The sequence below is a fragment of the Porites lutea genome, chromosome 5 (genome assembly GCF_958299795.1).
Source record: "Porites lutea chromosome 5, jaPorLute2.1, whole genome shotgun sequence".
NCBI lineage: Eukaryota > Metazoa > Cnidaria > Anthozoa > Scleractinia > Poritidae > Porites > Porites lutea.
Genome location: NC_133205.1, coordinates 21942322 through 21968481, shown reverse-complemented (window position 1 = coordinate 21968481; position 26160 = coordinate 21942322). Strand labels below are relative to the sequence as shown.

The 26160-nt window shown below is 37.4% G+C and overlaps 1 protein-coding gene and 1 pseudogene across 1 annotated transcript; both read right to left on the bottom strand.

Annotated features, from left to right (window-relative positions):
* Positions 1 to 115: 115 nt before the first annotated feature.
* LOC140936488 (mucosa-associated lymphoid tissue lymphoma translocation protein 1 homolog) lies at positions 116 to 25567 on the bottom strand. The gene is made up of 16 exons (XM_073385965.1): positions 25297 to 25567; positions 20240 to 20401; positions 18172 to 18328; positions 17331 to 17594; positions 16484 to 16522; positions 14710 to 14973; positions 11848 to 11892; positions 10474 to 10509; positions 9605 to 10004; positions 8323 to 8400; positions 7059 to 7180; positions 4153 to 4302; positions 3308 to 3474; positions 2586 to 2645; positions 865 to 981; positions 116 to 382 (listed from the first exon to the last, which is right to left on the bottom strand). Exons 2-16 carry the CDS (start codon positions 20384 to 20386, stop codon positions 254 to 256), a joined length of 2175 nt encoding a protein of 724 aa, XP_073242066.1. The 5' UTR covers positions 20387 to 20401; positions 25297 to 25567; the 3' UTR covers positions 116 to 253.
* On the bottom strand, positions 21735 to 22730 carry LOC140938084 (uncharacterized; annotated as a pseudogene).
* Positions 25568 to 26160: the final 593 nt, after the last annotated feature.

The following is a 26160-nucleotide window of genomic DNA, read 5'->3' as shown; positions in this document are numbered from 1 at the left end:
TTCATGTATAGACCTTGAGTAATTTTAATTTTCAGTGGACAGAAACCTTGTACCAGAATAACTTAAAGCAAACGGCATTCTTTTTTACATTTTCAAGGGAAAATTCCTTATGGGAGCCACTGAAAATTAAAATTACTCAATTTTCTGGTGGATTCCGTCTCAATTCGTGGCGAACCTGATTACAATGTATTGCTCGACTATACAGGTCTCTCATTAACAAGTCCTTTTTGTACACGTGGTGATCCTGACGTTTTCAGTCGTTAAAGAATGCTGTGTTAATTCCAAACTCTTTGACGTTGAACACCTCCACGAAATGTTTGGTTCTCTCTTCCCGAGATCCTTGTAAGACATACTTGTTAGTTATGGTCAGTGCAAGTGGAGTCTGGAATAAAGCAATATTCCCATTTAAGGTTTACGGAAATAACAATACAATGACAGCTCTATCTATATATAAACATTTAACAAGTCAAATGACGCTGAGTATGATATAAAAATTATGCAGTTCGGGGAGGATGTTACCGGCCAAGGTGAAAAACACCCACCGAGACCGGAAAATAGATCATATCATACGAGAGCCAAATTCAATAGTTGTTTTTTTCATTCATTCAAAATATTTCCAAGATCATAACATCCTTACCTCCTCCACAAAGACTAAAGTTTCTTCAAAACACTTGCTTGTACCCGGCAGTTTCAGAGTGCGATCGGACGTTTTTTCACGCAGACATTCCTCAAAACGCCGTTAATATTCTTCGAGTAACATTTAGGCGTATTCTTGCTATCAGTTTTAGTCAGCAATGGACCTCTTTAGCTTGTATGTTGTTGTTTGTCTGACAAATTTATAAACCTTGCTTTACGAGGAATTACCTTTAGTCTCTGAATATTGTAAATATCACTGATTCTCTCCACAGGGGTTTGTGACGGACTGTCCTGACCCATCTTCATGCACCGTGGAACTACTCCATTTTGCACCCCTGGACGCTCCTGGTAAATCAAAGGTAGGTGACATGTCAAATAATCAATAAAGCACTGTCACTCATTTGGGTATGGCGATACAGTAAAAACCCACGACTAAGAACCTGGTTTTTAAGAACCTGTTAAGCTAAAATTTGCCAGTTAGCCTCCCCCCCCCACCCCCTCCCCCTATAGTACGCAGACAATATCATGATAAGGAATAAGCTGGATACCACTACTGAAATAGTCTTAGCTATTTAGGTTCTTAACTAGGTTCTTATTTCCTGAACCTAGTTAAGAACCTAAATAGCCCAAATTTGTGCTAATCACCATTTATGTAAGTACCTGTTTAGGCTAACTTGGGAACATGCAAGCCCTTTAAACATCTTCTTAAAACACATCGTTTTAGACAGACACTTTTATGTTAAGACTAACTCAATCATTTCACCTGGCTATATCTATTGTTAGATATATTATTTTAATCGTTCATATAATTTTCATATTTTACTGTTGATTACTTCAATTAAGTATCACAAGTCACATTGTAAATGTTTTGCAGTATTTCACAGTTCGTGCAGTTTTTTTATTCCATTTAATTCAGCTTGATTAGATCATATTCATGATTATTTTGCGCTATAAAAGTATAAAAGTAATAAAATATTATTATTATTATTATTATTATTTTATTAAAAAACTATTAAAATCCTATTTACAATTACTTCGCTTAAAAAAAAAGAAAAAACTATTCATTCAAAAACACTATTTACAATTTCTGTCGATTTAAAAAGAACTCAATTTAGCTTAAAAAAATTATTATTATTATTATTATTATTATTATGAAGAAGGGGGAAAGTTACTCAAGCGCAATTTCCTGGATAAGAGCTAAAGTATCTTTCGCCATCGTATGTTCTGCGATATTATGCTTGAGAGGCAGCTAGACTTTGTTGACTCAGACCTACAGATTGATGATATTAGAGCCTGCCCGAATTAATTTTTTTTTTTTAAAAATTAGAAATTAGGCATTTATACGAGATTTTTATTCTTTTTTAACTTGTTTTCTTCTTAATATCAGAGACGGATTGGTAATGACTTAATTTAAAACTCTGGACTGCCTGCAAGAGTTAGTGACCGCATCTGAGCCGCAAGGAATGTATTTGTGAAATCGTTTTTGATACAGTGATTGCTATTTTTATTATTTATACTATTCTTAATGTTATATAGTGCTTAATTCTTACTCCAAATATTTCTGTAAATTATGTCCATATTTTTTTAAAGTTTAAAAAATTCTTCTTCTTATTATTATTTTTATTATATTATTATTATTGTTATTATTATTATTACTATTATTATGTTATGACTCTGGAAATGAACGGGTTTTTTTTGCACGATCAACAAACAAATAGCAACATACAAAAAGTACTATTTAAGACTAAGGTTTCATCCAAATGGTTACACCATAAGTTTTTTAACAATAATAACAATAATAATAATAATAATAATAATAATTTATTAGGAAACTTTCATCACATCACTGTGGTTTTCCGAAAGGTCCTAACTGAAAAGCTACAACATTGTGTAGTCTACACTTGCTGTTGATCTACATTTTGTCAAGCTAGCTGATAAATTGGGCTCACCTGTACAACTTGTCTCAGTATGTTGGTTGTAGCTGGGTGAAAGTGAACAGTTTGAACATCCTGCAAATTTAAACCAATCCACTCATTAAATTGTCTGTATGAAAATGATAGATACATAATGATAGATGCATCAACATACATGTTCACAACTTATTCACCACGGTGACAAGACATGAAACAACATCAACCCCAAATAACATCAATGCTTCTTTTCTCCAGCTAGACCCTGAAAGATCACACGAGGATCTTTTAAGAGTGTTATTTTGTATACCAGTCTTAGTTCTTTGGCACCTAATTAATGTCATTACCCAATGAACCAATCAATTCTTTTAGCAGGATTCTAGACAAACCACATACCAAACTCTTGGTCACTACGGACCGCCACCATGTGCTTAGTTTGCTCCTTATAAGATCCTTTTAGGACAAACTTGGTGGTTTATGGAGTTAAACAAGTTATTAAATAATTATCATTGTCAGAATAGCTCTAGTCTCCAAAGCAGAGGTTCTTAAGGTTTTATCACGCCTTCCTTGAGGATTGCATGACAAGTAAAAACAACGCATTGATGGGATGCTAGAATGATCCTATCAGGTTTTAGAAAACTTGGCTGATTGTCTGACTTGGGTGTGAACTCCAACTGCAGCCAAAAAGCACACTTTTACAGGGACTGACTATAGGCTACCATACATTTCAAACAAAAAATACTCTGATAATAAACACATACCATTGGCAACTTATCCAGCATTAAGCTGGGGTCACAGAATGTTGCATCCCCCAGATCAGTGACTCTCAAACACAGAACAATTGCATTTGACAGCCAGTTTAGGTGTTCGAAGCTGATCTCTAATCTTATGCCTGAATCAATTTTGATATCTCGCTTCTGTGGCAACTCTAAAAGGGTACAAAAGTACAAGGGTTTAAGTAACTGTGCACCAGTACTCTTTAATGTTGCTAAAAAACCACCAATCTATTTGCACAGACAGTTTTAATGGATAAGACATGTCTCGTGTTACTTAAGGAGATCAACACTAGGTGTCAATAAATACGTTTCGATTTTTAAATCACTTGTCCAATTTTATACAATGCAAGCAGCATGCCATTCAAGTGGAACATGTTGAGGAGGGGGGGGGGGGGGGCGGGGGCGGTGAAAAACACAAAAGGGAATAGAAAACTCCTCAGTACAAAAGTGACCTTTTAATACTTATGGAAGAAAAACACATTGTTGTTTTGCAATGAGAAAGATCGAAAATGATTAAAAGCCACAGCAACTGTCCAAGATGCCTTAGTAATCTCACATTCACAAGATGCTGTACTATACACGGTAGTTATGGAGTACACAATAAGTGATTACTCTTTATGAAATATTGCTTAGGCCATAGGGGCCAAGGCAGCAAAAGCTGTTTCATTCAAGGAAATAAAGACTGTTCCAGGCGTTCAGATACCCAGTCTTCCCTCCCTCGTTTTTCCTCCCAGCGATTTAAATTGGTCCCCACCATCTGCCATCTGAACAGTGTGTCTATGACCCGAACACCTGGAACAGGCTAAAGGACATAAGGTGTGCCAGCTTACTGTGTATGTCAAGCCACAGCTTCTGCCGTGCAGCAGAATGTTCGTCAGGGACAATGGGATCACGCAAACTGTAACACTTGGTTGTTGTGGTTCGATACTCTGGACGCTGCCGCTCTAACCACTTGTTTCTTTTTACCTCTGCTTCAACATCTAGGGAAAAAGTTGGAAATACATGTGCTATAAATAAGATCATTTGGTGATCAATTTGCCCACTTACAAGTTGATTCACGATGTAAACAGAAACAGTGCACCCAGGGGCCACCAATTATTTCCAGAACGTAGTTACTAAAACAAGGAATGGCCTACAATGATCTACAATGACCTACAATAATCTACAATGAGCTACTATGAGCTGCTACGAGCTAAAATGAGTTAAAATAAGCCCTACAATGAGCTACAAAATGACAGACAATGATGTTTGTCGTGTGTCACACTTGGACTTGACACTAGGCTCATGGTATTAAATTGCCAAGCACATTTTGAAAAGGCAAAACAAAATAAAGCCTGATCTCAGGTAACTTGAGAAACTTGGTAATAAATTATTGCAATCGCGTTTTTACCGGTAACACTATTATACCCTGTATTGACAGAAGTCATCCAGGCACTCCCTTAGTTGGCCTAGATGGGTATGGGCCGCTGAGCAGGAGTTAGCGTTACAAACAGAGCATCTTGTTGGACCGGAAGCCACTTACCGTAAACGATCTAATAAACGCCCACTCTCAAATAAACGCCTCTCATCTAATAAACGCCCCCCCCCCCACCTTACGCTGTTAAGTTAGTATTAAACGTCCCCTATCTAATAAACGCCCCCCTTGAAAATTGCCCCCAAATACTACGAAATGGCGAAATAGAGCGAAATCAATCAATTTATTAATTTCATTGCTTGATTAACATCAGTTTGTGTATTATGTCATGTTCAATTTCTAGATAAGCCGTCAGGCCCGCAGTCGAGATCCTGTTAACACAAAAACGTTTTTAGCCGAAAGCATACTGTATACAGTCATGTTGAGTTCGTTAAAATAAGTTACGAGAATAAATGCCTCTCTCTTTTAAACGCCTCCCATCTATTAAACGCCCCCAGTTGGACCCGTAAAATTAAATTAACGCCCCGGGCGTTTATTAGATCATTTACGGTAAAGGGTCTTATGATGTCTTATACAGGCCAGGGTACTTAAATAAACAATTTTTCTCTTAAACAGTGTCAGAATTTGAAGGCCTCGTTTGTTCATCTATACCCAAACGTCCCTTGAAGACCCCCCCGGATCGACTGTTGGGGTGACTGTGTTTGTTTAATTTGTTTGAAAAAAAGACAACACAAAACACAACTGACGGGAAAGGTTGCAAGGGATGGTTTTCATTATCATCATACATGTATTATTACACTGTAAATTTATCTCCAAGCGTAATAATTAGAGATGCTGTCATCATTTGGGCTGTCATGCAGTAGACTAAACGCGATACGTTTATGCACACATGTCCCCTGATCTTTTTTTTTTTTGTCTTTTTCTAAAATCTTCATTCTAACGTATTACAGGGATCTTAAGCGTATTTTCAGGTCCCCTCGTTCGGTCATTGTAGGTCCTTGTAGATCATTATAGATCATTGTAGATCATTGTAGGTCATTCCTTGTTTTAGTAACTACGATTTCCAGGATGCCATTAGTTTAAATTCCGCTGGGGTCTTAGAAAATTATTTATCATTTTCACATGAGTAAAAGTCGTAAAAGTCTTTCAGTGAGTCTTATCTCTCCATATTTCAGCAAATGACACCCTTATATTAAGGATCATGTATTAATTGACAAAAGCACCCAGGTGGAAAGTGGAGGGGGAAGGAGCAGGCTCAAAATCGATAATGTTTTTAAGTGCATTGTTCCTATTGCCTCCGATGGAAAACTAAATCAAGAACTTCAGATTTTAATTAAGGCTGGACATTACTGGTGCAAAAAGTTGACATTTTTTCAACATAAAACGGATTGTGTCCGAGATAACCCGGTTAATACGCACAACAAAGTTGGCCAAAGAAAGTGTCCGTATTAACAGGGTGCCCATATTAAGTGGGTTGAAATTAGAGAACATGTAATGGCTTTCTTTCCCCAGGGGTAAAGCAAACTGACCATGATAATGAGATGTCCGTATTAACTATAAGTGGGTGTATATAAGGTGGGTTTTGACTGTAATGATAATAGTATAATAGTACTATGATAATACACCTCTGATGGGCTGGAATCTAATATGAAAGGACACGCATACTGTACAGTAGGATACTGTAAAATTCCGAAAATAAGCCCGGGGGCTTATATTTTTCAAAGACCCTTTTTTGAGGGGCTTATATACGGAGGGAAATTTGCGTTTCAAACTCGGCTGGGCTTATACTGGGAGGGAAATTTGCGTGTCAACATCAATTGGGCCAGTTAAAAGTTAGAGGGATATTTATGTCAGTAATTTGCAGAAATTTCTTACTGAAACTCGCCTTGAGGACGTAGATCTTTCCAAAACACAACAAGGCAAGTACTTTGTCTATATGGACGGGGGGGAAATCCAGGCCAAGAGTGAAGAGTGAACTACGCAAACAGCAATATACTGTGACACTTTTTGACTGCAATCATTTGGCTCATGTAACAGTTCTTTGGCAAATGCAAAAATCTATGTGTTACTGTACAGTTTTTGCTGTTTTACTTTAAATTTGAGGGCAAATTCCAAGTACAAGCCCCGGGGGCCTTATATCTGGAGGGACGATTTAACGGAGGGTTTTTAACGTTTGGAGTTCGGGGGGAGGGAGGGGGGGGGGGCTTATATTTGGAGGAGCTTATACATGGAGGCGCTTATTTTCGGAATTTTACGGTAATTATAAACTGTTTGCTCGGCTTTATATTTACATATTTATTTCAATCGCCTTCCTTGTCATACCTGCTGCCACCTCGTGTAAAACATCCTCGACCTTAGCATCATTCATGGCATGCTTAAGCAGGTGTTTCATGTAAATCCCATTAGGGTCCTGTCTTCTTTCATAAGCTTCAGACTGAGGACTTCTACAGACACAAGTTAAAGAGTTACAATATATTTACCATGAATAAATATTATTTTAGTACGTGAAAAAAGACACAATATAGTTTGTAGGGAACATCCATATCTTTACTACAAAAGACTGTACACAGACCCTTCATCCCTTATATTGTATAACTCAGTGTCACAACATTACTGATGTTGGGATGTCCTCCTTGACTTAAGGAACATCACAGGTGGTTTGTCTGGGCACGGCCAATCATTTCGGTAATGTGGCAAGAAAAATGTGCGAAGTCAACACTATTGTTACAAAGTACCGATACCCAGGCAATAAGTGGCATTGTCTGAGGTGAATTAGTGCCATTTTCATTCTTCCACCCCATGTCAGTACTGACAAAAAAAAGGTTTAGTTCGAAATCTATGACACATATTTGTATATCCTCTGCAGGGGTATAGTTTTCATAATTATGTTATCTGACTGCTAATAATGGCAAGAGACTGTGAATCAAGAGCTCAAGAAGTTTGATGTGACATATTGGCTAAGATGGGCAGAACAGAAGAGACATGAACACAGGGGAGAGAGAAATTCTAAGAGACACTATCATCTACAGTATATCTGCAGGCACTAAGGAGAACATCGCTACTCAGTCACAGAAGATGCTGCTCTAGTCCACCTTGACCAGAGCACAATCCATGGTCTCCCCATACCCTCCACCATCTCAATAAAGCATAGAATACTGTCTCACACAAAAGATCTTGTGTCACATACGCAACATATTGTACTTAAGAACATTGAAACTCATTTCTAAACCCTCGGAATGATTTTAATAAATGGCATAAGAGGAAAAAGTCAGGTGTTATAACTATGTTTTCATTCAGCTTACAAAGGAAGCCCTTATAAATACATGTACCTGTGCCTAAATGACAGATTTTCACAGCATGTTATACACATTCATGCACGCTTCAACTTGCGAAATCCTTATGCACTAAATATAGTCTAGTAACTGCACACATAAGAATAAGGTAACATGCATACAGTTCTATCTCAAAGTCACATGCAAACACTTAAAACAATTCTCATAGAGAATACATGTAGTTTTCAAAGCACCAGGGTCTTCACATGAGACCTTATGTCTTTGAAAATGTTATGCTTATAATCTTAACTTACGTGGCAAATCCCAAAACTGCTTGGGCATTGTATGGGAACTCGTAGCTTTTGAAAGCAAAACTTGTCTCTACATTTGACCTGCAAACAAGAATTTGGTTTTAAACCCGTTAGTTGTATGTGTGGTTAACTTTTTTCTTCATTGCCACCAGCAGCAAAAGATTTAAGTAAGGTTACCATTATTTAGATTATACAACGGTCAAGTCACATTTCAGTTTACCCAGAAAATGATTCCACACAATGTAATGTGCGTATCCAGTGAGAAAGCAATGTATTTATAAAGTCAGTGACTTATAGCCTTTGCACATGGACTGCTGGCAAAACTCAGTCTTAAACTTTCTCTCAGTTGCAAGATAAAAACATATTAATGGTGAGGTAAAAAAATATAGTCATGTAGGCATTGACGCATACTGCTTTGAGCGTGCTACAATAGTATAAAATTTTAAGTCAACTGGTGAATTGATTGCATTTATAATGATAAGAGGGTGCTAATTCGTTGATACACTTGTAGACACAACAGATTTAAGGAAGTTATGGCATGCTTACTACTAGGGCTAGCCAAATACAGTAGATAGTTTGTCAGCCTTAACTGCACGGCCCTCAATTATACATGCAGCATGGCGATTAAGCTTGTCTAAGTCGGATTTACTACCCTGATCACAGCTCTTCCAAACGACCGTACAATAGTCAAATAAAGGCACTACCATCGTATTATATAATGTAACACAAAGACTAAGGTAAGACTTTCTGAGGGCAGCACAGTTTATGCTAGCCTAGAGGAATTCTTCTTGCCTAATAAGCTAACGTGTTCTTTCCAGGACAGGGTTCATCCACAGTTACACCAAGATATTTTAAAGTATCCATCCTCTGTAAACTAGTGTTGTCTGCTGCAACTGAAAAACTGTCAACTGCATTAAGCCCCTGGTGGGTACCTACTAGCATTATTTTAGTCTTGGAAACATTTAAAAGCATCAAGAAGTTAGACTGAAACCAACTTATTAATCTACCTGGATCCGATGAACACCTTGACTCATTTTCGCTAACAGATTTACCGGCCAAAAAAATAAGCATGTCAGAGGCATAGAGCTCCACACAGCATGCTCTTACAGCAAGGGTAAGATCATCGATATACATTATAAATAAGAGTGGGCCTAAGATATTACCTTGCAGGACCCCAAACTGAATCGGCATAGGTTAAGAGATAGTGTCATTTACACTGATGTTTTGGGTGTGGCCAGTTAGGTTAAAGAGCGTAACCATTGTGACATTAACATTATCTTCCTACCTTTTCCGACAAATGTCCAAAAGAAATACAATCAACTCTGTGCGATATCTATTCATTTCATCAAGCATCTTCTGAGCGCAAACAGCTTGCTCTGGTACCCAAGCCCCCATGGTGTCAACAGGAACCAAATAATTCTGCCCTCCCTCTTCAAATCCATGGCCGGCAAAGTATACTAGGCCATATACGCCTTCACCAAGGAGTTTATAAAAGATATCCAGGGCTTGATACATTTCATTTCTTGTCAGGTTCATGAGTGAGATGACTTTAAAACCCATCTCCGGCTTCCGTAAAATTGACGCAATCATCTTTGCATCACTGCATGTGTGTACCAGAGGACTTTCATCGACTGGTAAGCTGACATAGTCTCGGTTGCCAATGACGAGGGCAACTTTATCTGTGGCTAAAACAATGCAAAAGACACAAAAGCACAAATTATTTAATAGTTGGTCAGTCAGTGCAGTCAATTATTCTATGTGAGCACAACTATGCAAAGATGTATGTGAAACAATGACAGATATAAATAATTCATTGAAAAAATAAATTATTGGAAAGTGCACCTAAAAGTGTTCTCTTCCCAGAATATCCTTACTTAACCAACTATTAGAAGTAATAAAAAGCACATGAAAAACTAATTTCTTTTCCAGACTTTGTCTAGTAGATAGAAGCGGAAACTGAATTAGGATCAGTCTAGTTTGTTGTAGAATTTTTGATAAGAATTTAATCAATTATTCTTCCAGTCAACATCACACATAGTTACATAGTTATCCATTCATACGTTTACAAATTTGGACTGACAATAAGACTGCTAGGTCATTATAAATAATAAAAATAATATGAGTAATATTAATAGTAATATAATTCATGGTTACCTTTTTGAGTTAGCTGAGGTGATCTTCCACCTGGCACTGTCAAGGGAAGGAAATGTACATAAATGATATTTTCAAATAAAAGACATTGTTTGAATGTTTAAATAATATAATATAATATTGTTCAAAATGAAAGGCAGTGACAGATACAACCTTAAAAATATATACATCAGTGTGTGCATATAGCTATAAACGGTCACATCAGCCTTCAAGCTGCTTTATATCTACTCAATCAACATGATAATGATCAGTAATTATTGCAGAGGCTGTATGATAATAGGGGACTTTTCAGGTCCTATTTTGTCAACTTAAAAAATAATTAATTCTTTCTCTAAAAAAGTAACATTCTAATACTATACGGTAGTCTGGGGGGGGGGGGGGGTGGGGTGGGGTACTCCGGATTTCAAGAGAGAGGGATGATTAAATGGGGGCAAAATTCAAACCCAACAATTCCCTAGTGCTTCCAACAAAACCCAAAAAAAATGCCATGCCAAATTTCCGAACCATAAAAATTTCCAGAAAGCCTTCAATAATATTACACGAAACATAGAAACATTAGTTTTGAATACCCCCAAAAATCTGTAGTTAAATCAGCCTCCCCAAAAATGTACTTTCCAAAATTTTGCTACCTAAAAAATCCTGAAATCAAAAATTTCAAACCCCAAAAAATCCTTCGATCACCCCTGTCACTTGAAATGCTGAGTACCCCCCTGGGAATATAGTACCAGACAATTTTCAGTGAATTTGGGCTATGCAAAATAAATTAATATCGTAAGTTCCTGGCACTACCCTTATCTAAGTCAACAAAGAAACATAATATACAAAAGGAGGAGAGGGTCAAATAATGTCAATTGTGATTCTGTTTTTTATAGTGTAAGACGTCATTTCTTGTCAGATAAAGGAAAGCCAACAGAGCATTATTTAATGATGTTATAAGTCTGACAAAATTTAAAACAGTCAAACCTGTATATAACGGTCACCCTCAGGAAAAGGCTCGTGACAGAGTGAGGCCTTTTGAATAAAGTTTGTTATGATTCACTAATTGTTTGATCAAAACCAATTTATAATTTTGGCGATTGTTATATACGAGTAAAAAACAATGGAATTGTGCATTTAGGACTTCCACAGTGTAACTGCATTTGTTTTACTCAGGTGACTGCCATATACAGGTATAACTTTACAGAAAATCTAAGGCAAAATTTTTGGGAGATTGTATGGTCACGGTGACAGTATTATACAGGGTAACCACTACAATGGGCCGTCATATACAGGTTTGACTGTACTATAGTCCAACTGAACAATTACTGATATCACAACAGACAAAATCTATAAGATCAAAATATAAAATAACAAAAGTAAAGGAGTTTCAAATCCTACCTGATCGGCCAAGGGGACAATTTTGTTCATCATCAGGAGCTGGGGCTGAAAAATTGAAAGAACAAGAATTAACAAGCAAGCACAAAAAATAAATACAATGCTGTTGATATGTACCTTTACCTTCTATTTCTGTTAAATAACCTTGTCAATAATATGATGAGGTTCAATCCTTTCCTTGGTTCAATTTCTGTTTTCCCTTGTTCAAAACTGACTACATGCATTACCATGCTCCACCACACAGGAAACCATATAATTTAGACCAGAGAAAAAATTGAATCTCAACATTATATCACACTGAATACCAGGTAAAAATTTTCAGTTAATAATGCACCAAATGAAAGTTTCTTTTTGTTTGACTTCAATATTATGGTACCTGTAAGTAACCACCATTACCAGGGCTATAACCTTCAGGGAGGTTGTTACTAGCACCTTTTACCTTCACTAATGAACATTTTTTTCTTGATAATGAAAGTTTTATAGGCAATATTAAGGGCAGGAAAGAGAGGAGGAAGGTTACAAGAAAAGAGCTTGCTTTGTAAAAGGACAAATTCTGCCCTTTTACATGGCATCTGACAAGAATTATAGTGTTAGGGTATGTTACATTCTGGAACAAGGAGAACACACCAAGACATGCTGCAAAACCCTTCCCTAGGGATACTTGAGTCACTGAAACATTCCACACAAGTCAACTTTTTATTTCAGTGGAATGATGGTTTTCAGTGCCATAAATACCTGACTAATCTATTTCTAAAATATGGCCAATCAAAACGCCTTTTGAAGATCTTTGGATCTTACTTTTTAAGCCCACTGGAACACCCCTGAATTAATACCCACTACCTTGCATGAACCAGGAGATACACTTGAAGAAACAAATTCCATCCCTGAAGGTGATAAAGCACTCACCCCTTCTCAATGTAGCCTGGATTTGAATTCTGGAGTTGAAGATGTCACAGTGACATGTGAATTCAGTTTGTGGCGATTGGTTCTTGTCCTTATTTGGAGAGGTTTTCTCTGGGGTTTCCAGTTGATCACCCTCCACAAGAACCAACAATTCTAGACTCCACTGTGATCTGGGGTCTTAAATTCCCATGCTCCAGGTTAGCTACATTAACAATCACTCCACTTGCAAGGTTACACAGGGTTTCGTACAGATTTTTGGATCCAAAATTCAAGACTTTTTCCGGACTTTTTTCCAAAAGAGATAGATAAATAGGTCAATAGAGACCTTATAAAAAGCAGGACCAAAACTTTTTCTATGATGTGCTGCAAACTTACAGGGCAAGATTAAATAAGATTTGACCAAAATGAAGAAAAAAATCACTTATAAAGCATTTATTGTAGCTTTGGAAAAAAATAAAATAAAACCCAAGACTTTTTATGATTTTTCCAGACTATCTCCATTTTCCAGACTTTGTCCAGGTCCGGAAAATTTCCGGGCAAATTTCAAGACTTTTTCAAGGATTCAAGACTCTGTACGAACCTTGGTTACATTACACTGGCGATAACCATGAGGAATCAGGCAAAAGGCAACCTTCACTATGAGATGATCCTGACTGCAGATGACGTTTCAGTGGACAGACAGAAAAGGGAGACTTACCTGATAAAGTCTTGAAACATCATCACCAAACTATTTTGAGGACATGATTATATGGCAAAGTAAGGGTGCAAGAGGGAGCTAAACACCAGCAACTAACCACAAACATCTGTTCACAGTCATGTGTGTAAATGTATGCAAGCACAAATCTACATGCACCAATGTGACACCAAAAACAAAAAAAGAAACGGAGGACATTTTATACCTCATGCACTTAGTTGCGCATGAGTAATAAAGATAACACCTCATAAGCTAAAATTAGGCTAATAGACAACGTTTTGGCTGCCTGAAACTAATTTGCTCTTTTTAAGAGCAACAATAAGTGGAATATTAATACAGTTAGAAATTTGTCACTTGTTAATGATAAATCACCTAAACTTAGTTTTAACCGAAAACAAAACCTAGGATAAAAGTGAAAACATGAGGTACATATATGTAATTAAAAATTCACTATCAATCAATCTCATTTAAAAGCTTATACACAAAGTCTTGAATGTTCGATTACTTTAATTTGTACTTTGAACCTCAAGTCAACAAGAATATCAGACACTTACATGACTGCAAAGGACAACTCTTTGCAACCATGATAGTCAGTGAACTTTTCGTTTTTCTTGGAAGTACACTGTTATTACAATGTATTTGTTAGCACTCTGGGTCAGCGCTACTAAAAACTGAACATTTGTGACATTCAACTATGGTTTTCTTACAGTCATACATGACCATGCCCTGCAGTGGTTGCTAACCAGAAACCAAAAACAAAAAGATGCATATTTCTGGCCTTAAAAGAGGTCAAGGTCATTTAAGAAATCTGAGAAGTTGCTGCCTATGGGAGAGGTTACAGTGTATAAAACGGTATTTGAGTGAGAAACAAACTGGTCATTTACAAAGTGGTGGTATGCTTATGAGAAGTAATCGCTATGACAGATTGTACTGAAGAATGGATTTTACCTACAACATATACAATTCCTAAAATATGGTTCGGTATTTCAACATACCTGTTTAAACAACTGAATTAAAAATATCCACAGGAATTTGTTTCACACAATTTAATCATCCAGGAACTGCATTGTTTTTTTTAAATTAATTGCTAAGAAAACATAGCAAGTTTTCAGAGAATTTAGAGAACCTCCCCAACAAAATTAATTTGCAAACCATATATTCAAGACATTCTCTTTTTTTCAGAATTTTTGTTCAAATGGAAATTGCCCAGTCTTTTAAAGTTGCGCGAAGATCAATTCCCAAATAACTTTCAATATTCCGAGACCTACCACGAGCTCCTTGCAATGTGGCAACATTACTGAGTGCATCACCAGCGCTGTTTTCAACTCGGCAACAATAATTGCCTTCATCTCTGTAATGAAATGGTTGGAAATTCAACTCTGCCCTGGTCTGCTGTACAAGCACAAATCCATCTTTATACCACTGATATGTCACAGGTTGCTCCAGGACTTCAACTCTGAGGCTCAGTGAGGGGTATCCATCAGGAACAATGTAGGATTGAGGATGACGTATGATAACAGGTGGATTTTTAGCTGACGAAGGAATGGCAAGAAAAAAAATGTATGTATATAAAGAATCAAAAACAGCGTGCAAAGAAAGAAGTGTCCGATAGCCCAGGGCTAGTGGCTTTTGCTATTGGGCAAGTGAATTCTGTTTGAAATCAATTCTGCTCGTCAAAACGTTTTTGGGGCTAGTTGAAATGTCGTCTGGGCTAAGTGGCAAGCTGTAAAAATGATTTTCTTTACACCCTGAAAAGCATAATTTTTTAACAGCTATTGTAATTCCAGCTTTCATTCAATACATTAGGCCCTAATGATCTTCAGGTGCTGGATGTTCTATTTGAAACTTAATGACTGGCTCAACAGCTGATGGAGGCATTTAGCTGTTACATTGCAACAGTTTCACACAACTGGCCACAGATTCTCATCCTCTCATCAACAAACAAATAGTTCATAAGCACTGGGGATCAAAACTAATAAGCAAAGATGACCTGCTTAAATTGACTATAATTAAGAATAAAATTCAGAGTTTGTGACTTTCAATGCCTTCATCATGTTGATGTTGCATTATGATACTCAAACAGTTTCCATCTGCGAATTTTTTTTTACTTATCTTACTGAAACTGGTTCCTGGAATTTTTAACTTAATACTTGTCATTTCAGGAAGTCAGTCTTCTTTTATCTGATTAACTGATATCACAACTTGTAAATTATCTTTAACCCATTTGCCCCTGAACCACCCGTAACCGCCCGTGCAGATCCACGTCCTTTCTACCCTTTGTGACGTCATCAGTTTTAATGGTCAAGGACAACTGTGTCCGCTAACTTGTGCAGAGTGAAGAGATCTTTCAAACCATACCAGAATGAGCACAATTCAGTCAAGGGCACCGGAGAAAGAGGCCAAACACCATGTAACATTGACCTGAAAATCTCCATGAAAATCTTGTTCCATTGCCCACCTACCGTTCCTCTCACCTAATCCAAAGATCCTAAAAGCTTTCCTAAAAACTATTCCCACCAAGATGAAGCCTACTAAATGCCCAGCAAGAGAAAAAAAATAAGGCAAGAAAAGCGAAAAAAGAGGGGAGGAGAGAAAGTGAAAAGTAAATGTCAAGACTGCTGTGTCACATTTAAACCCAAAAACTACCTCGAAATTTTGCTTTCTGCACATGCCCGAATTTCGCAAGCTGATATTTTGCATCTGGATCAGAAGGCCATGAAGTGTACGACCTGTAAACCGTTTTGTGGTAAGTTTTACCTCTTTATAGCACGACAGCGACCAGAAAACCACTCGCCTAGCTTCAAAACCCCTTTTTTCTGCAAAATCTCCAGCGAATGGGTTAATATATCTTGTTTTCAGGTACAATAAAATTTGTTGTTGTTGTTGTTGTTGTTGTTGTTGTTGCTGTTCTACCAATGCAATGCTCTTGAAAATTTGGCAAGGGAAATTTTTAACCTAATACTCCACTTGATTGTAGTTTTAACTTGATTGTATGAATAGACTGCTACGTATACTGCTTAAATGTTTTATGTCATTACATACCATATGGTGGTCTTACTTGAGGGGAATCACCATTTGGCACTAAAAAAGGCAAAAACATATATTAAATGAAAATAAATTTTACTATCTTAAGATAGATCATAAAGCTTAAGAGGAATCCTTCTTCTTAAAATACTTATTAATAATTTAGATGGATATTTAGATCTTTGGAGTATGCAGCTTTTAGGCATTGATTTCATCTCAAAGCATCAAGATCTCCAAATACATGTCGTGGTTTAATGTTATCATCGGTTTTAATTTTATTTTCCTTTGTTTAAAACTCCTTATCCTACATTACCATACCCAAAAACAAAGAAAGATAAAATTTAAACCAAGGATAAAAGTAAACGACGACATATACATTTTTGGGGTTACATGTAAAATTTAGCTAAATCAAAATAATTATTTATGCACACGTGATAAGATCCTGGACCAACCAGGGGAATATCTTAGTCAGTTAATACAAGGGAATAAATTGGATGCTCTGACCCTGGGGAAGGGAAAAGTTCACAGCATTGTTTTCAATTTGAAGGAGTGGAGTGGGGATTTAAAAAAATGTAATATTGTAAAATCACAGACAGCAACTAAAGCGATTTACAAAGATTTATTGCTTTCCCCAACCCACGAATATCAGTCTGTGTCGATTTGTTCAACAAACAATTAGTGCAAATCCAGCCCAGATGTATTTGATCATGGCAATTTGCAGTTAAACCCGGGTTTAGAGTTACGTACTGTAACCGACCTCCCTAGAAACTTGGCCTCACAATATGTCGTGAAAGAGGGGATATGCAATTTAGATGACATGGGCTTTGATATTGTAGTGTGACCTGCAAAACTTCTTTTAACGAACCTGGTGATGGCAAAACTTGTAACTCCACTTTGTTGCTTTTTTCTGCATTTATTCTGTTGGACACAATGCACACATATTTGCCACTGTCTTGCAAAGTAACCGGATCAAAGGTAAGTTCTTCATCAATCCCATCAGGAAGCTCTGTTCCATCCTTCACCCACTGATATTGTGGAGCTGGGTAGCCTGTGGCCTTGCATCTCAAGGTCACAGTTGAACCAACACGGACTGGCTGTGACTTGGGTTGCTCGGTGATTTGCACCTCCTCTGTAAAGTGTCCAAACATATTATTAAATTGATAAACATCAACACGGGCATTTGTCACGCATTATAGATAAACAACAAGGTACTTGAATGTGAACAGTGTAATTTTAATACTCTCAGAATTACCCTCTAGAAAAAAAATATGGAAGTACATGTATTATAGTCTCAACATGCCCTTTATAACACATACATGCACATCAACTACGATTGCAAGGTACTTTGCTGAAATAAAACAAAATTAAAGTTGCTAAGGAATACAAAATTAATAAAAGCAATGGACCACGACAAAATAACACAGGAAAGGAAAACAACAAAGCAGACACTTACAAATTTGGGTGACCTTGAACACGTTAGAGAGAAAAATTAAATTACGATAGATAACAGGACTAAACAAGATAACTTTGCAAACCTTGAAGCAAATTTTCCTGAAGTGAATAATGAAATTTACACAAATAATCACCTGTACTTGATGGATGTAAGAGGGTGTACGTATAACCAATGTTTTTAATGTTACACATACACAAAAAATTTTCCACCTTAATTATTACTAATAATGATTATACAAGTAGATTTCCATTACCATGATATTCCAAGATGTCTAATGCTGTATCATGGCCAATTTTCTTTAGCCAGACAACCAACTGTTTGACAGTCTTGCACCTTTGGCCCAAGTCTGTTAACAAAGCCATGGAAGGACTGCCTACCATTCTTGCTCTTTGATTTTCAAAGGATGAAACCTAAACGGTAAGAATGGAAATAAATAAGGTTAATATAAATAATTTTAAATGTTTATTTTTCTTTACATTTCTGTGTTACTTACAGTGAGACTACTCAAACTCGAACACTTGGCAGAAGATTATCCAATCAAAATGTTTTTTAAAAACAAAAGATTCTCCAGTTCTTTGTAAACAGACCAATAACATTAATAAATTTTTAGGGTTGTTTCATGAGAGATCAAGTAAGTTCAAATGGTTTTAAAGTTTTTAACAGTTGCCTAGTTGAACCTTGAATTTTATTTGTCCATTTCCAAAAAACACTTGAAAATCTTTTGTTTTCAAAAAACGTTGTGATTGGATAATCTTCTTCCAAGTGCCCCCTGGTTTCAGTAGTCACACTGTAAATACATTAACTTAGGAGCAAGATGTTTTTTGAAATAAGGGTTACACTTAAGTTTATTCAGTGAATTCTTTACTATAAGTAAACACAAGCCTCATGATCAGTGAATAAATTCTCAAACATCAACTTCCTCGCATATTTTTTTGTATTTTTAATGCAGGGGACAGAGGCCACTAAACTAAGCAAAGTTTCAAAGGTTTCAGGTCAACATAAGTTATAAAATGCGATAAGCTAATTAAAGCAAATCAAGCAAATGGTCAAGACAGCTGCAAAAATGTAGAAATTTTCAAAAATAATGCGACTTTTTTAATTTTAACAAACATGTTTCCACGGTACATCCATCATTGTATGTTATGAAAGTTTAAATACAGTGGTAAAACGTGCCTGTTACAATTTTTCTGATAACTTAAATATTTATGTAGCCTTTTTTTATTCCAACACAATGTAACATATAAATTGTGACAGGCACGTTTTATTGCTGTAAACTTTCATAACCATCACACTGCAATGACGGATGTACCGTCAAAACATGTTAGTTAAAATTTAAAAAGTGGCATTATTCTTGAAAATCAAGAAAAGTGGAAATAATTTCTTGTTTCAATTAAATTCCAAATTTCACCATTAAGTAGAGTAGACTATGGACATTTTATAGCAAATGCTACTCGAGATGGTCTGCTTAAGGAAGTTTATTTCAGCTTCTGAGGATGTCCATGACAGCTTATAAGACATTAAAAAAGTAGGTGAAAAATTGCTGGGACTGCAGCTTGGTGACCATTTACAAGTCCACCAAGAGAAGGTGTCCATTCACAACACCTGAAAATCAAGTTTACGCAATATAACTATTATTAGTCTCGTTAATGCATAAGTGAGTGTATTTAGTACACAAAAAGGCGGTTGTGGTCCCAGGCGTTCCTAGCGGTGACTGTGGAAACTAGGAATAAGAATCATTGCACGACCAAAGCCATGCATGTTTTGCAAAGAAAGCTTAGGAAAGATTAAATTTAGAGCTTTTCCGGAACAGTTCAGTCCACAAATTGTATCGCTTGAAAGTATTGATTACTTTGGAACAAGTGAACACTTCAGTGGTCGGAAAAAAAAGAAGAAGAATCTTATAATTAGCAAAACTTCAATCGTGAGTGTTGTAAACTTTCAGAATTGTATGCAAATGAGTCTTTTGGCGATGTTTGAAATGACGCACCATGTTCTCATCACGTTTTTTATCTCTGGCAATGACGTAATTTCCCTCGAATCATGGCCCTTGAATTTTTGTGTAATTATACAGGCGTATAGCCTGCGACTGCAGATGTGTTTCCGGTTGTTGCTAACACATGTACTAAATCAATTCAGAAACAAATTGTTGAATATTATATAAAAAGTACCATCAATAAATTAAAGAAGAAAGTGAAAAACCCTTTCACGAGAAAATCCTGTTTTGTGTAGAATTAATCACCTGCTCATTTCTTTTCTAGTCTCCAAGCAAGCGAGACTAAATGCCGATTGTAAGAGCTCTCTTGTTAAACTATACTATGTACCTGTTCTCTTGAATACATAGTACTTGGCATCACACTGATGAGGGCCTTCCAGTCACGAGGACCATCCGACTCCATGTCAAGCTGATCTGCTAATTTCTTAAGAATGCCATAAGGGAGCTTTCTTATTTGCAGTTCCATGTACGCCATGTTCAATACATCCAACTATAAACAGAAAACATGCTGTCAGTATATTATAAACAGCAAATAAATAATGGTTACCAGGACTGAGTGGAGTCCAATTCGGTCTGTAATCATATGAGCCATTAACAAAGCGGAAGTCCGATTTGTTTAATTCACAAGTACGATTAAAGACCGAATTGGACGACACAAACTTCTGTCACCAATTAATCATAACTTTAACAAAATTTGTGATATACAACTGGCTCTTTTCTAAAATCAAAACAGAAGAAATTCCAATTTTTTTTTTTGCTAGCAGTGATTAAAATCTGTTTAAGCGCGAACATGATGGCACCTACTGCCCTATTAAATTGTCCTACAAAGGCTGAAATCAGGGCAGTTGATAGCCAATCAGATTTGAGAATTTTGTTACAGCTATGATTATAAACAATATTGGATGAAGTTTTTGTTATATCCCAGGGTGCAAAGACAGTCAGTTTTACAGCCTGCCAATTCGGCAAGCTGTAGCTAGCATGTACTAGTCCCAAAACCCTTTTTGATTTGCAGGATTGATTACAATCCTTCTGTACTTTAAATTTCCTCAAAAAACATCACTTGCCTGGCCTATCGGACAAATTATAACAAAAATCACTAGCCCAACAGCAAAATCCACTAGCCCTGGGATATCAGACACGACTTTCTTTGCATGCTGTATCTGGAATAATCAAGGTCGAGGTGAGTGTTATGACTAGCCAAGCTAAAGGCTGAGGCTGGCATGATAACACTTGATTACTTAGGACATCTCAAAAACCGAATCTAATAATTGTTTTTTTAATACATTGTAAAAAAAAAAATGACAAACATACCATTGCAAGGAACCTGAATTGATATAATATTGTTACTGGAAATCATGCAGTAAGCGTGTAACCTTAGTACAGATTAGTCAGTTATCTTAGTAAGGATCAGGTAAGACAAAGAAAGACAATACACACGTTCACTCTCAGATGTAATTCACTGTAGATGGTCATGTTACATTGGTACTCAATTATTAAGTCACGTGTATCAATGATGTAATCACCACACTCCTCCTTCTTCAGATCAGTTCCTCAAAATAAATGGGGGCTAAACTAATTCTCCGTTATACTTAACATGGACCTGATCAGTAATACATATTCAATGTTGGTACTGTAAGATTGAATTAATCAAATAACAATCACAGTCAATGTCAGTAACGAAACAAGTGTTCAGTGTTCATAATCATTGTTGATAGCATCTGATCAATGTTCAAAGTTGATTCAACCTTTATTTGGTGCAGTCCTTCAGATGACCATCAAATGTGGATTTGCTCAGTGGTAGGGTTTGATTGGTAGGCGTTGCCTCAGTTGGCACTTGTTGGGCAACAATTGGCACTTGTTGGGTAACAATGCCTTGGGTGACTGTTGGTACTGCCGCTGGTGTTGTTTTCCTGGGCGGCGGCTGGTACTGCTTGGCATTTAGCTGCTGGTGGTACTACTGGTCTTGCAGTAGGTGCTTTCCTTTGTTTCTCTCTTGCTGGGATGTAGGTTGTTCTGAGCGGCTTGAATTTGGATGCATCTTGGCATACTGTTTTCCCATCATTGAATCTCTAGGCATGGATTGTGGAGCCAATTACCTTTGTGGCTATGTAGATGTACGGTTCAAATGGGGTGTCTCCTTTGTGTTTCTTGTCGCATTTCAAAAGGACCGCCTCTCTGACGTTGAACTTGTGCTCTTTGGCTCTGTGTCTTTTTTTTGCTGTCTCGTTTCCTGATTTCTCCATCCCAGTTAGATCTCTTCTGTTGGGTAGTGGTCAGGTCGTGTACGGATTTCTCTGTTCATGAGTTATTCGTATGGCGCAGTCCTTGTTGTGGGGTGTGGCGTCTCCCTGTATGCTTGAAGCATGTCATAGTTTGCTGCCTGGATATCAACACCTTCTGTGCGGGCTATAGCGGCTGTCTTGTTCATGAGCTTGTTGAAGCCTTGCACTTGTCTCTGGGCTTTGGGATGTCGTGGTGTGACTTTTTTGTGTGTGAACCCCATTTCCACTGCAAACTCTTTGAGGTCTTCAGAGTTAAACGGTGGTCCATTGTCTGACTGGACGGTCTTGAACTCCCTGAGTGACGAAGATTTTTTCATTTTCTGTCGTACTGGCTTGATGGCTGTTGAGTAGACAAACTCGACCTCTGGGTATCTTGAGTATTGGTCGGTTATGACCAGTGCATACTCTTTAGATTTCAATGGTTTGCCAAGGTCTCTCGGGCGGTTTTGTCATTTTGGCTGGTTCTGTATGCTGTGTGTTTGTCACCATCTGGCACTCAAAGCAAGTGCTCACAACGGTGTCAATGCGATAGTTCATGGTGGGGAACCACTACTTTTGGCGTAGTATTTCTTTAGTCTTGCTGATACCCAGGTGTCCTTGCCTGTGGGCTATCTGGATAATCTTGTCTCTCAGTGATTCAGGGGGAATGATTCTGTCAATTCTTAGGATTAGTCTGTCTGCCATGTATAGCTCTGCTCTCAGTTTGAAGTATGGCTTGAGGTCTGGGTCAGTCTTGATCCATTTGTCGGTTTGCATGGCTGCAGCAAGCTTTGTATGTTCTCTGTCTTTTGCCGTTTCTTCTTTGATTTTGTCCAGGACTACAGCGTGTTCTGATTGGCAGTGGCCATGACATATTTCTCTAGGCGGTTGGTCCCTGTTTCTGGCAGTGGATGTCTGGACAAGAAGTCAGTTATGTTGGTTTTACAAGGGATGTGAATCATTTCGAAGTCAAGGTTCTGCATTTTCAGGGCGAGTCTTTCAATGTGTGGTGGCAGTTTAGCTGTTGGGTTGTTGAATAGTGGAAGCAGTGGCTTGTGGTCTGTTGCTAACTGGAACTTTGGTGCGCCAAGAAGGTACATCTGGAGCCTTGTTGTCGTGAATTCTGCTGCAGGTGCTTCTCTCTCAATTTGAGAGTATCTCTTCTCTGTGTCAGTTAAGGTCCGGCTCACCTAGTGTACTGGTTGAAATCCTTTTCCAGTCTTCTGAAACAGTCCTCCTCCTAATCCCTCTGGGCTTCCGTCACAGATAATGAGGGTTGGGCATTCTGGATGGTACGGAATAAGCACTGGGGCTGCTGTAATGGTTGGAAACGTCTCGTCACCAATGTAATGATTGGGTAAGACAAAGGAAGACAACACACGCGTTCACTCTCAGATGTAATTCACTGTAATGTCATTCTTAGATGGTCATGTTACATTGGTAGTCAATTATTAAGTCACGCGTATCAATGATGTAATCGCTACAATCTGCTAGCAGATAACTAATCTGTAGGTAACGCACTGATTTCTAAAGTTAGCTGTAGGTTCTTTATAGCTAATGAGAAGACAGAGAGTACAATGTATAATAACAGAAATAATTCACCAGTACACGACTGTATCTATCAAAGGAGAGGGGCATATATGAGCCTGAATCATAATTATGTGTTATAAAAACCAGTTGTCAACACCCTGTGTATATAATATCTATGATGATGGTCCAGTGAACAGCATTAGATGTTGTGTACAGGTCCTATTTTACGATTTGTCAGTATTCCTTTAGGGCAATCTTGCATGGTATATGTGACCTCTGCAGGATGGAACCAAGACTTTGAGGATGGCTATCTTTAGTAATCATTGAAAAGTCCTCTGTGAACTTTCAAAGACCTTGGAAGTTGTCGCAATATCTCCTTCAATGTTCGGAAGCCATTGGAAACTAGGGTGATACAGACGCAAAAATCTCATGCGTTTTTACCTACACTGTATCACTCTGAGGCTGGTCAGTGTTTCTGAGCAACCATACATATAAGGATATAACCAACAGCAAAAACAACGATAACAATAGGATAAAGTGACATTCTCTTTGTCTTTAAATTTGCTCAAACTTCAAGGACCGTTCAATTATTTTATTTATAAGATAACTTGAGTTATGATCATGTATAAGGGCTTTCTCACCAACCTTAGTCAACCTATGTTTTACTGGAATGAGGTTGGAATTGGACTCAGGTTTCCCTCCAAAATTAGATTGACACAAATATCTGTCTAATATGAAGACGGTTTTTTTGATATTACGCAGTTCCTACCATAATTGAATAGACAGATTTTATGATTCACTGTGAGATTTGGAAGCTAAATCCTGAGACCGTGAGTTGACTGCCCAAACCAAGTCTCACGGTCAAACTGTGAGAGTTGGAAGGTCTAACACTTCACCAAAGTACAGCACAGAACCTATCCAATATGTGAAGATCGCCGTGGCTAGCTTCGCTCTACCACAGAAATTGTGCTGAAATCACTGTTCTTGTGTGTGAGCAGAAGCCTTACCTATCCAGTATGATTTTAGTGCTGGGCAAAAGATATTCATTATGGTGTGATCATAGCCTGAGTTTAATACAAGGATAGAGATTTGGGAATGTCAATAGACCTTTGTAAAAATTATGTTGAAGGGGATCACTTTTAAAATATGAAATTACATCTTATTAATCAAATACTTCCCAGCTGGCTTAATTAAGTGTCATAAATAAAGATCTACCATTTTAGCCACATGCAAAATACATCCTGAACTTCTGAGAGTCACCTATATGCCTCTGAAAAGCATGTAAACTAACAATGTTTAAACGACTACAGTCTTAGTTAATTCTCTCTTCACTTAAGCCTTAGCTCATAATTGAACGTCTCAACGTTTCGCCTTTCAGGTAGTCCACAACAGAAAACTGAAAAACAAGAAAATGACCTGACGTAATTCCCCGAAGTAGAGAATTCTTACACGATTTCTTTATAACCAAGTGAATCGAAGATTATCTGTATCTTATAATCTTAAAACGACCATGGAATATAAAGAAAAAAAAAAGACTTGCTCATGTTTATTAGCTCAGTTTTATAATATGATGGAAATCAAGTTTAAAACTCACCTTAAAGCAATCGTTATCTTGTCGGACGAGAAATAAAGCTTGATCGTGCAGAAGCGGGAAGTCGACAAAGCAGGAAGACGTTTGATGAATGAGATTTATGTCAACTTCAAAACCTCACGGACTTCACTCCTACGTTTGAAGGTTCCGTTTCCTCTGAAACTTTGCACATGTATATTCTGAGAGTATCACTTTCAATTTAAAAGAATACCAACTAAAGCGTCAGAACGTAAAATTGTAAGCGTCGGGAAGGCCCCCAGTTTCTAACATCTTCCTGGAAACACCGGAAGTTATAAGAGAGAATTACATGTAAAGGAAAGCCCCAGCCTACCCTGATAGGTAGCCCCCCTATGCAACATGATAACGAACTCGAACTTCAGCGTCCAATTTTAAAAATTAATTTTGGAAATAATATTGTACTCGAAATATAAAATTTATCTTTGCGAAGTTCCAAAACATTTCAAAACAGTCTGACGGTTCATTAACTGCGATTTCGTCGTTTCCCAAGACCCTACCCGATGGGAAATTTTTCCGGCCTCGACTATTGAGCATACTCCGACGGCGCGAAGTTGCTGAGTGTTTGCAGGCTCACGCCACAAGGTGCAGAGTCTCTCATGGTTACCCTGTTTTTCATCTTTACGAAATCACCAAACTGTTAGCACCCTGAGGAAAAAAAAAAAGATCGATCGGTTCGGAAAAAAATGATTTTAAAGTCGCCGCGTTTTAAAAAGTTTATAAGTTAAGATTTAAAATGTTCACACTATTTTGAAGCAGAGCGAACGTCGGGAGGCAAGTTCACCTTTGCACTTTTCCCTCTCGCTTTCCTTCGCCTTTCGACGTTAACAACGCAGGCTACTTTCGTATTAA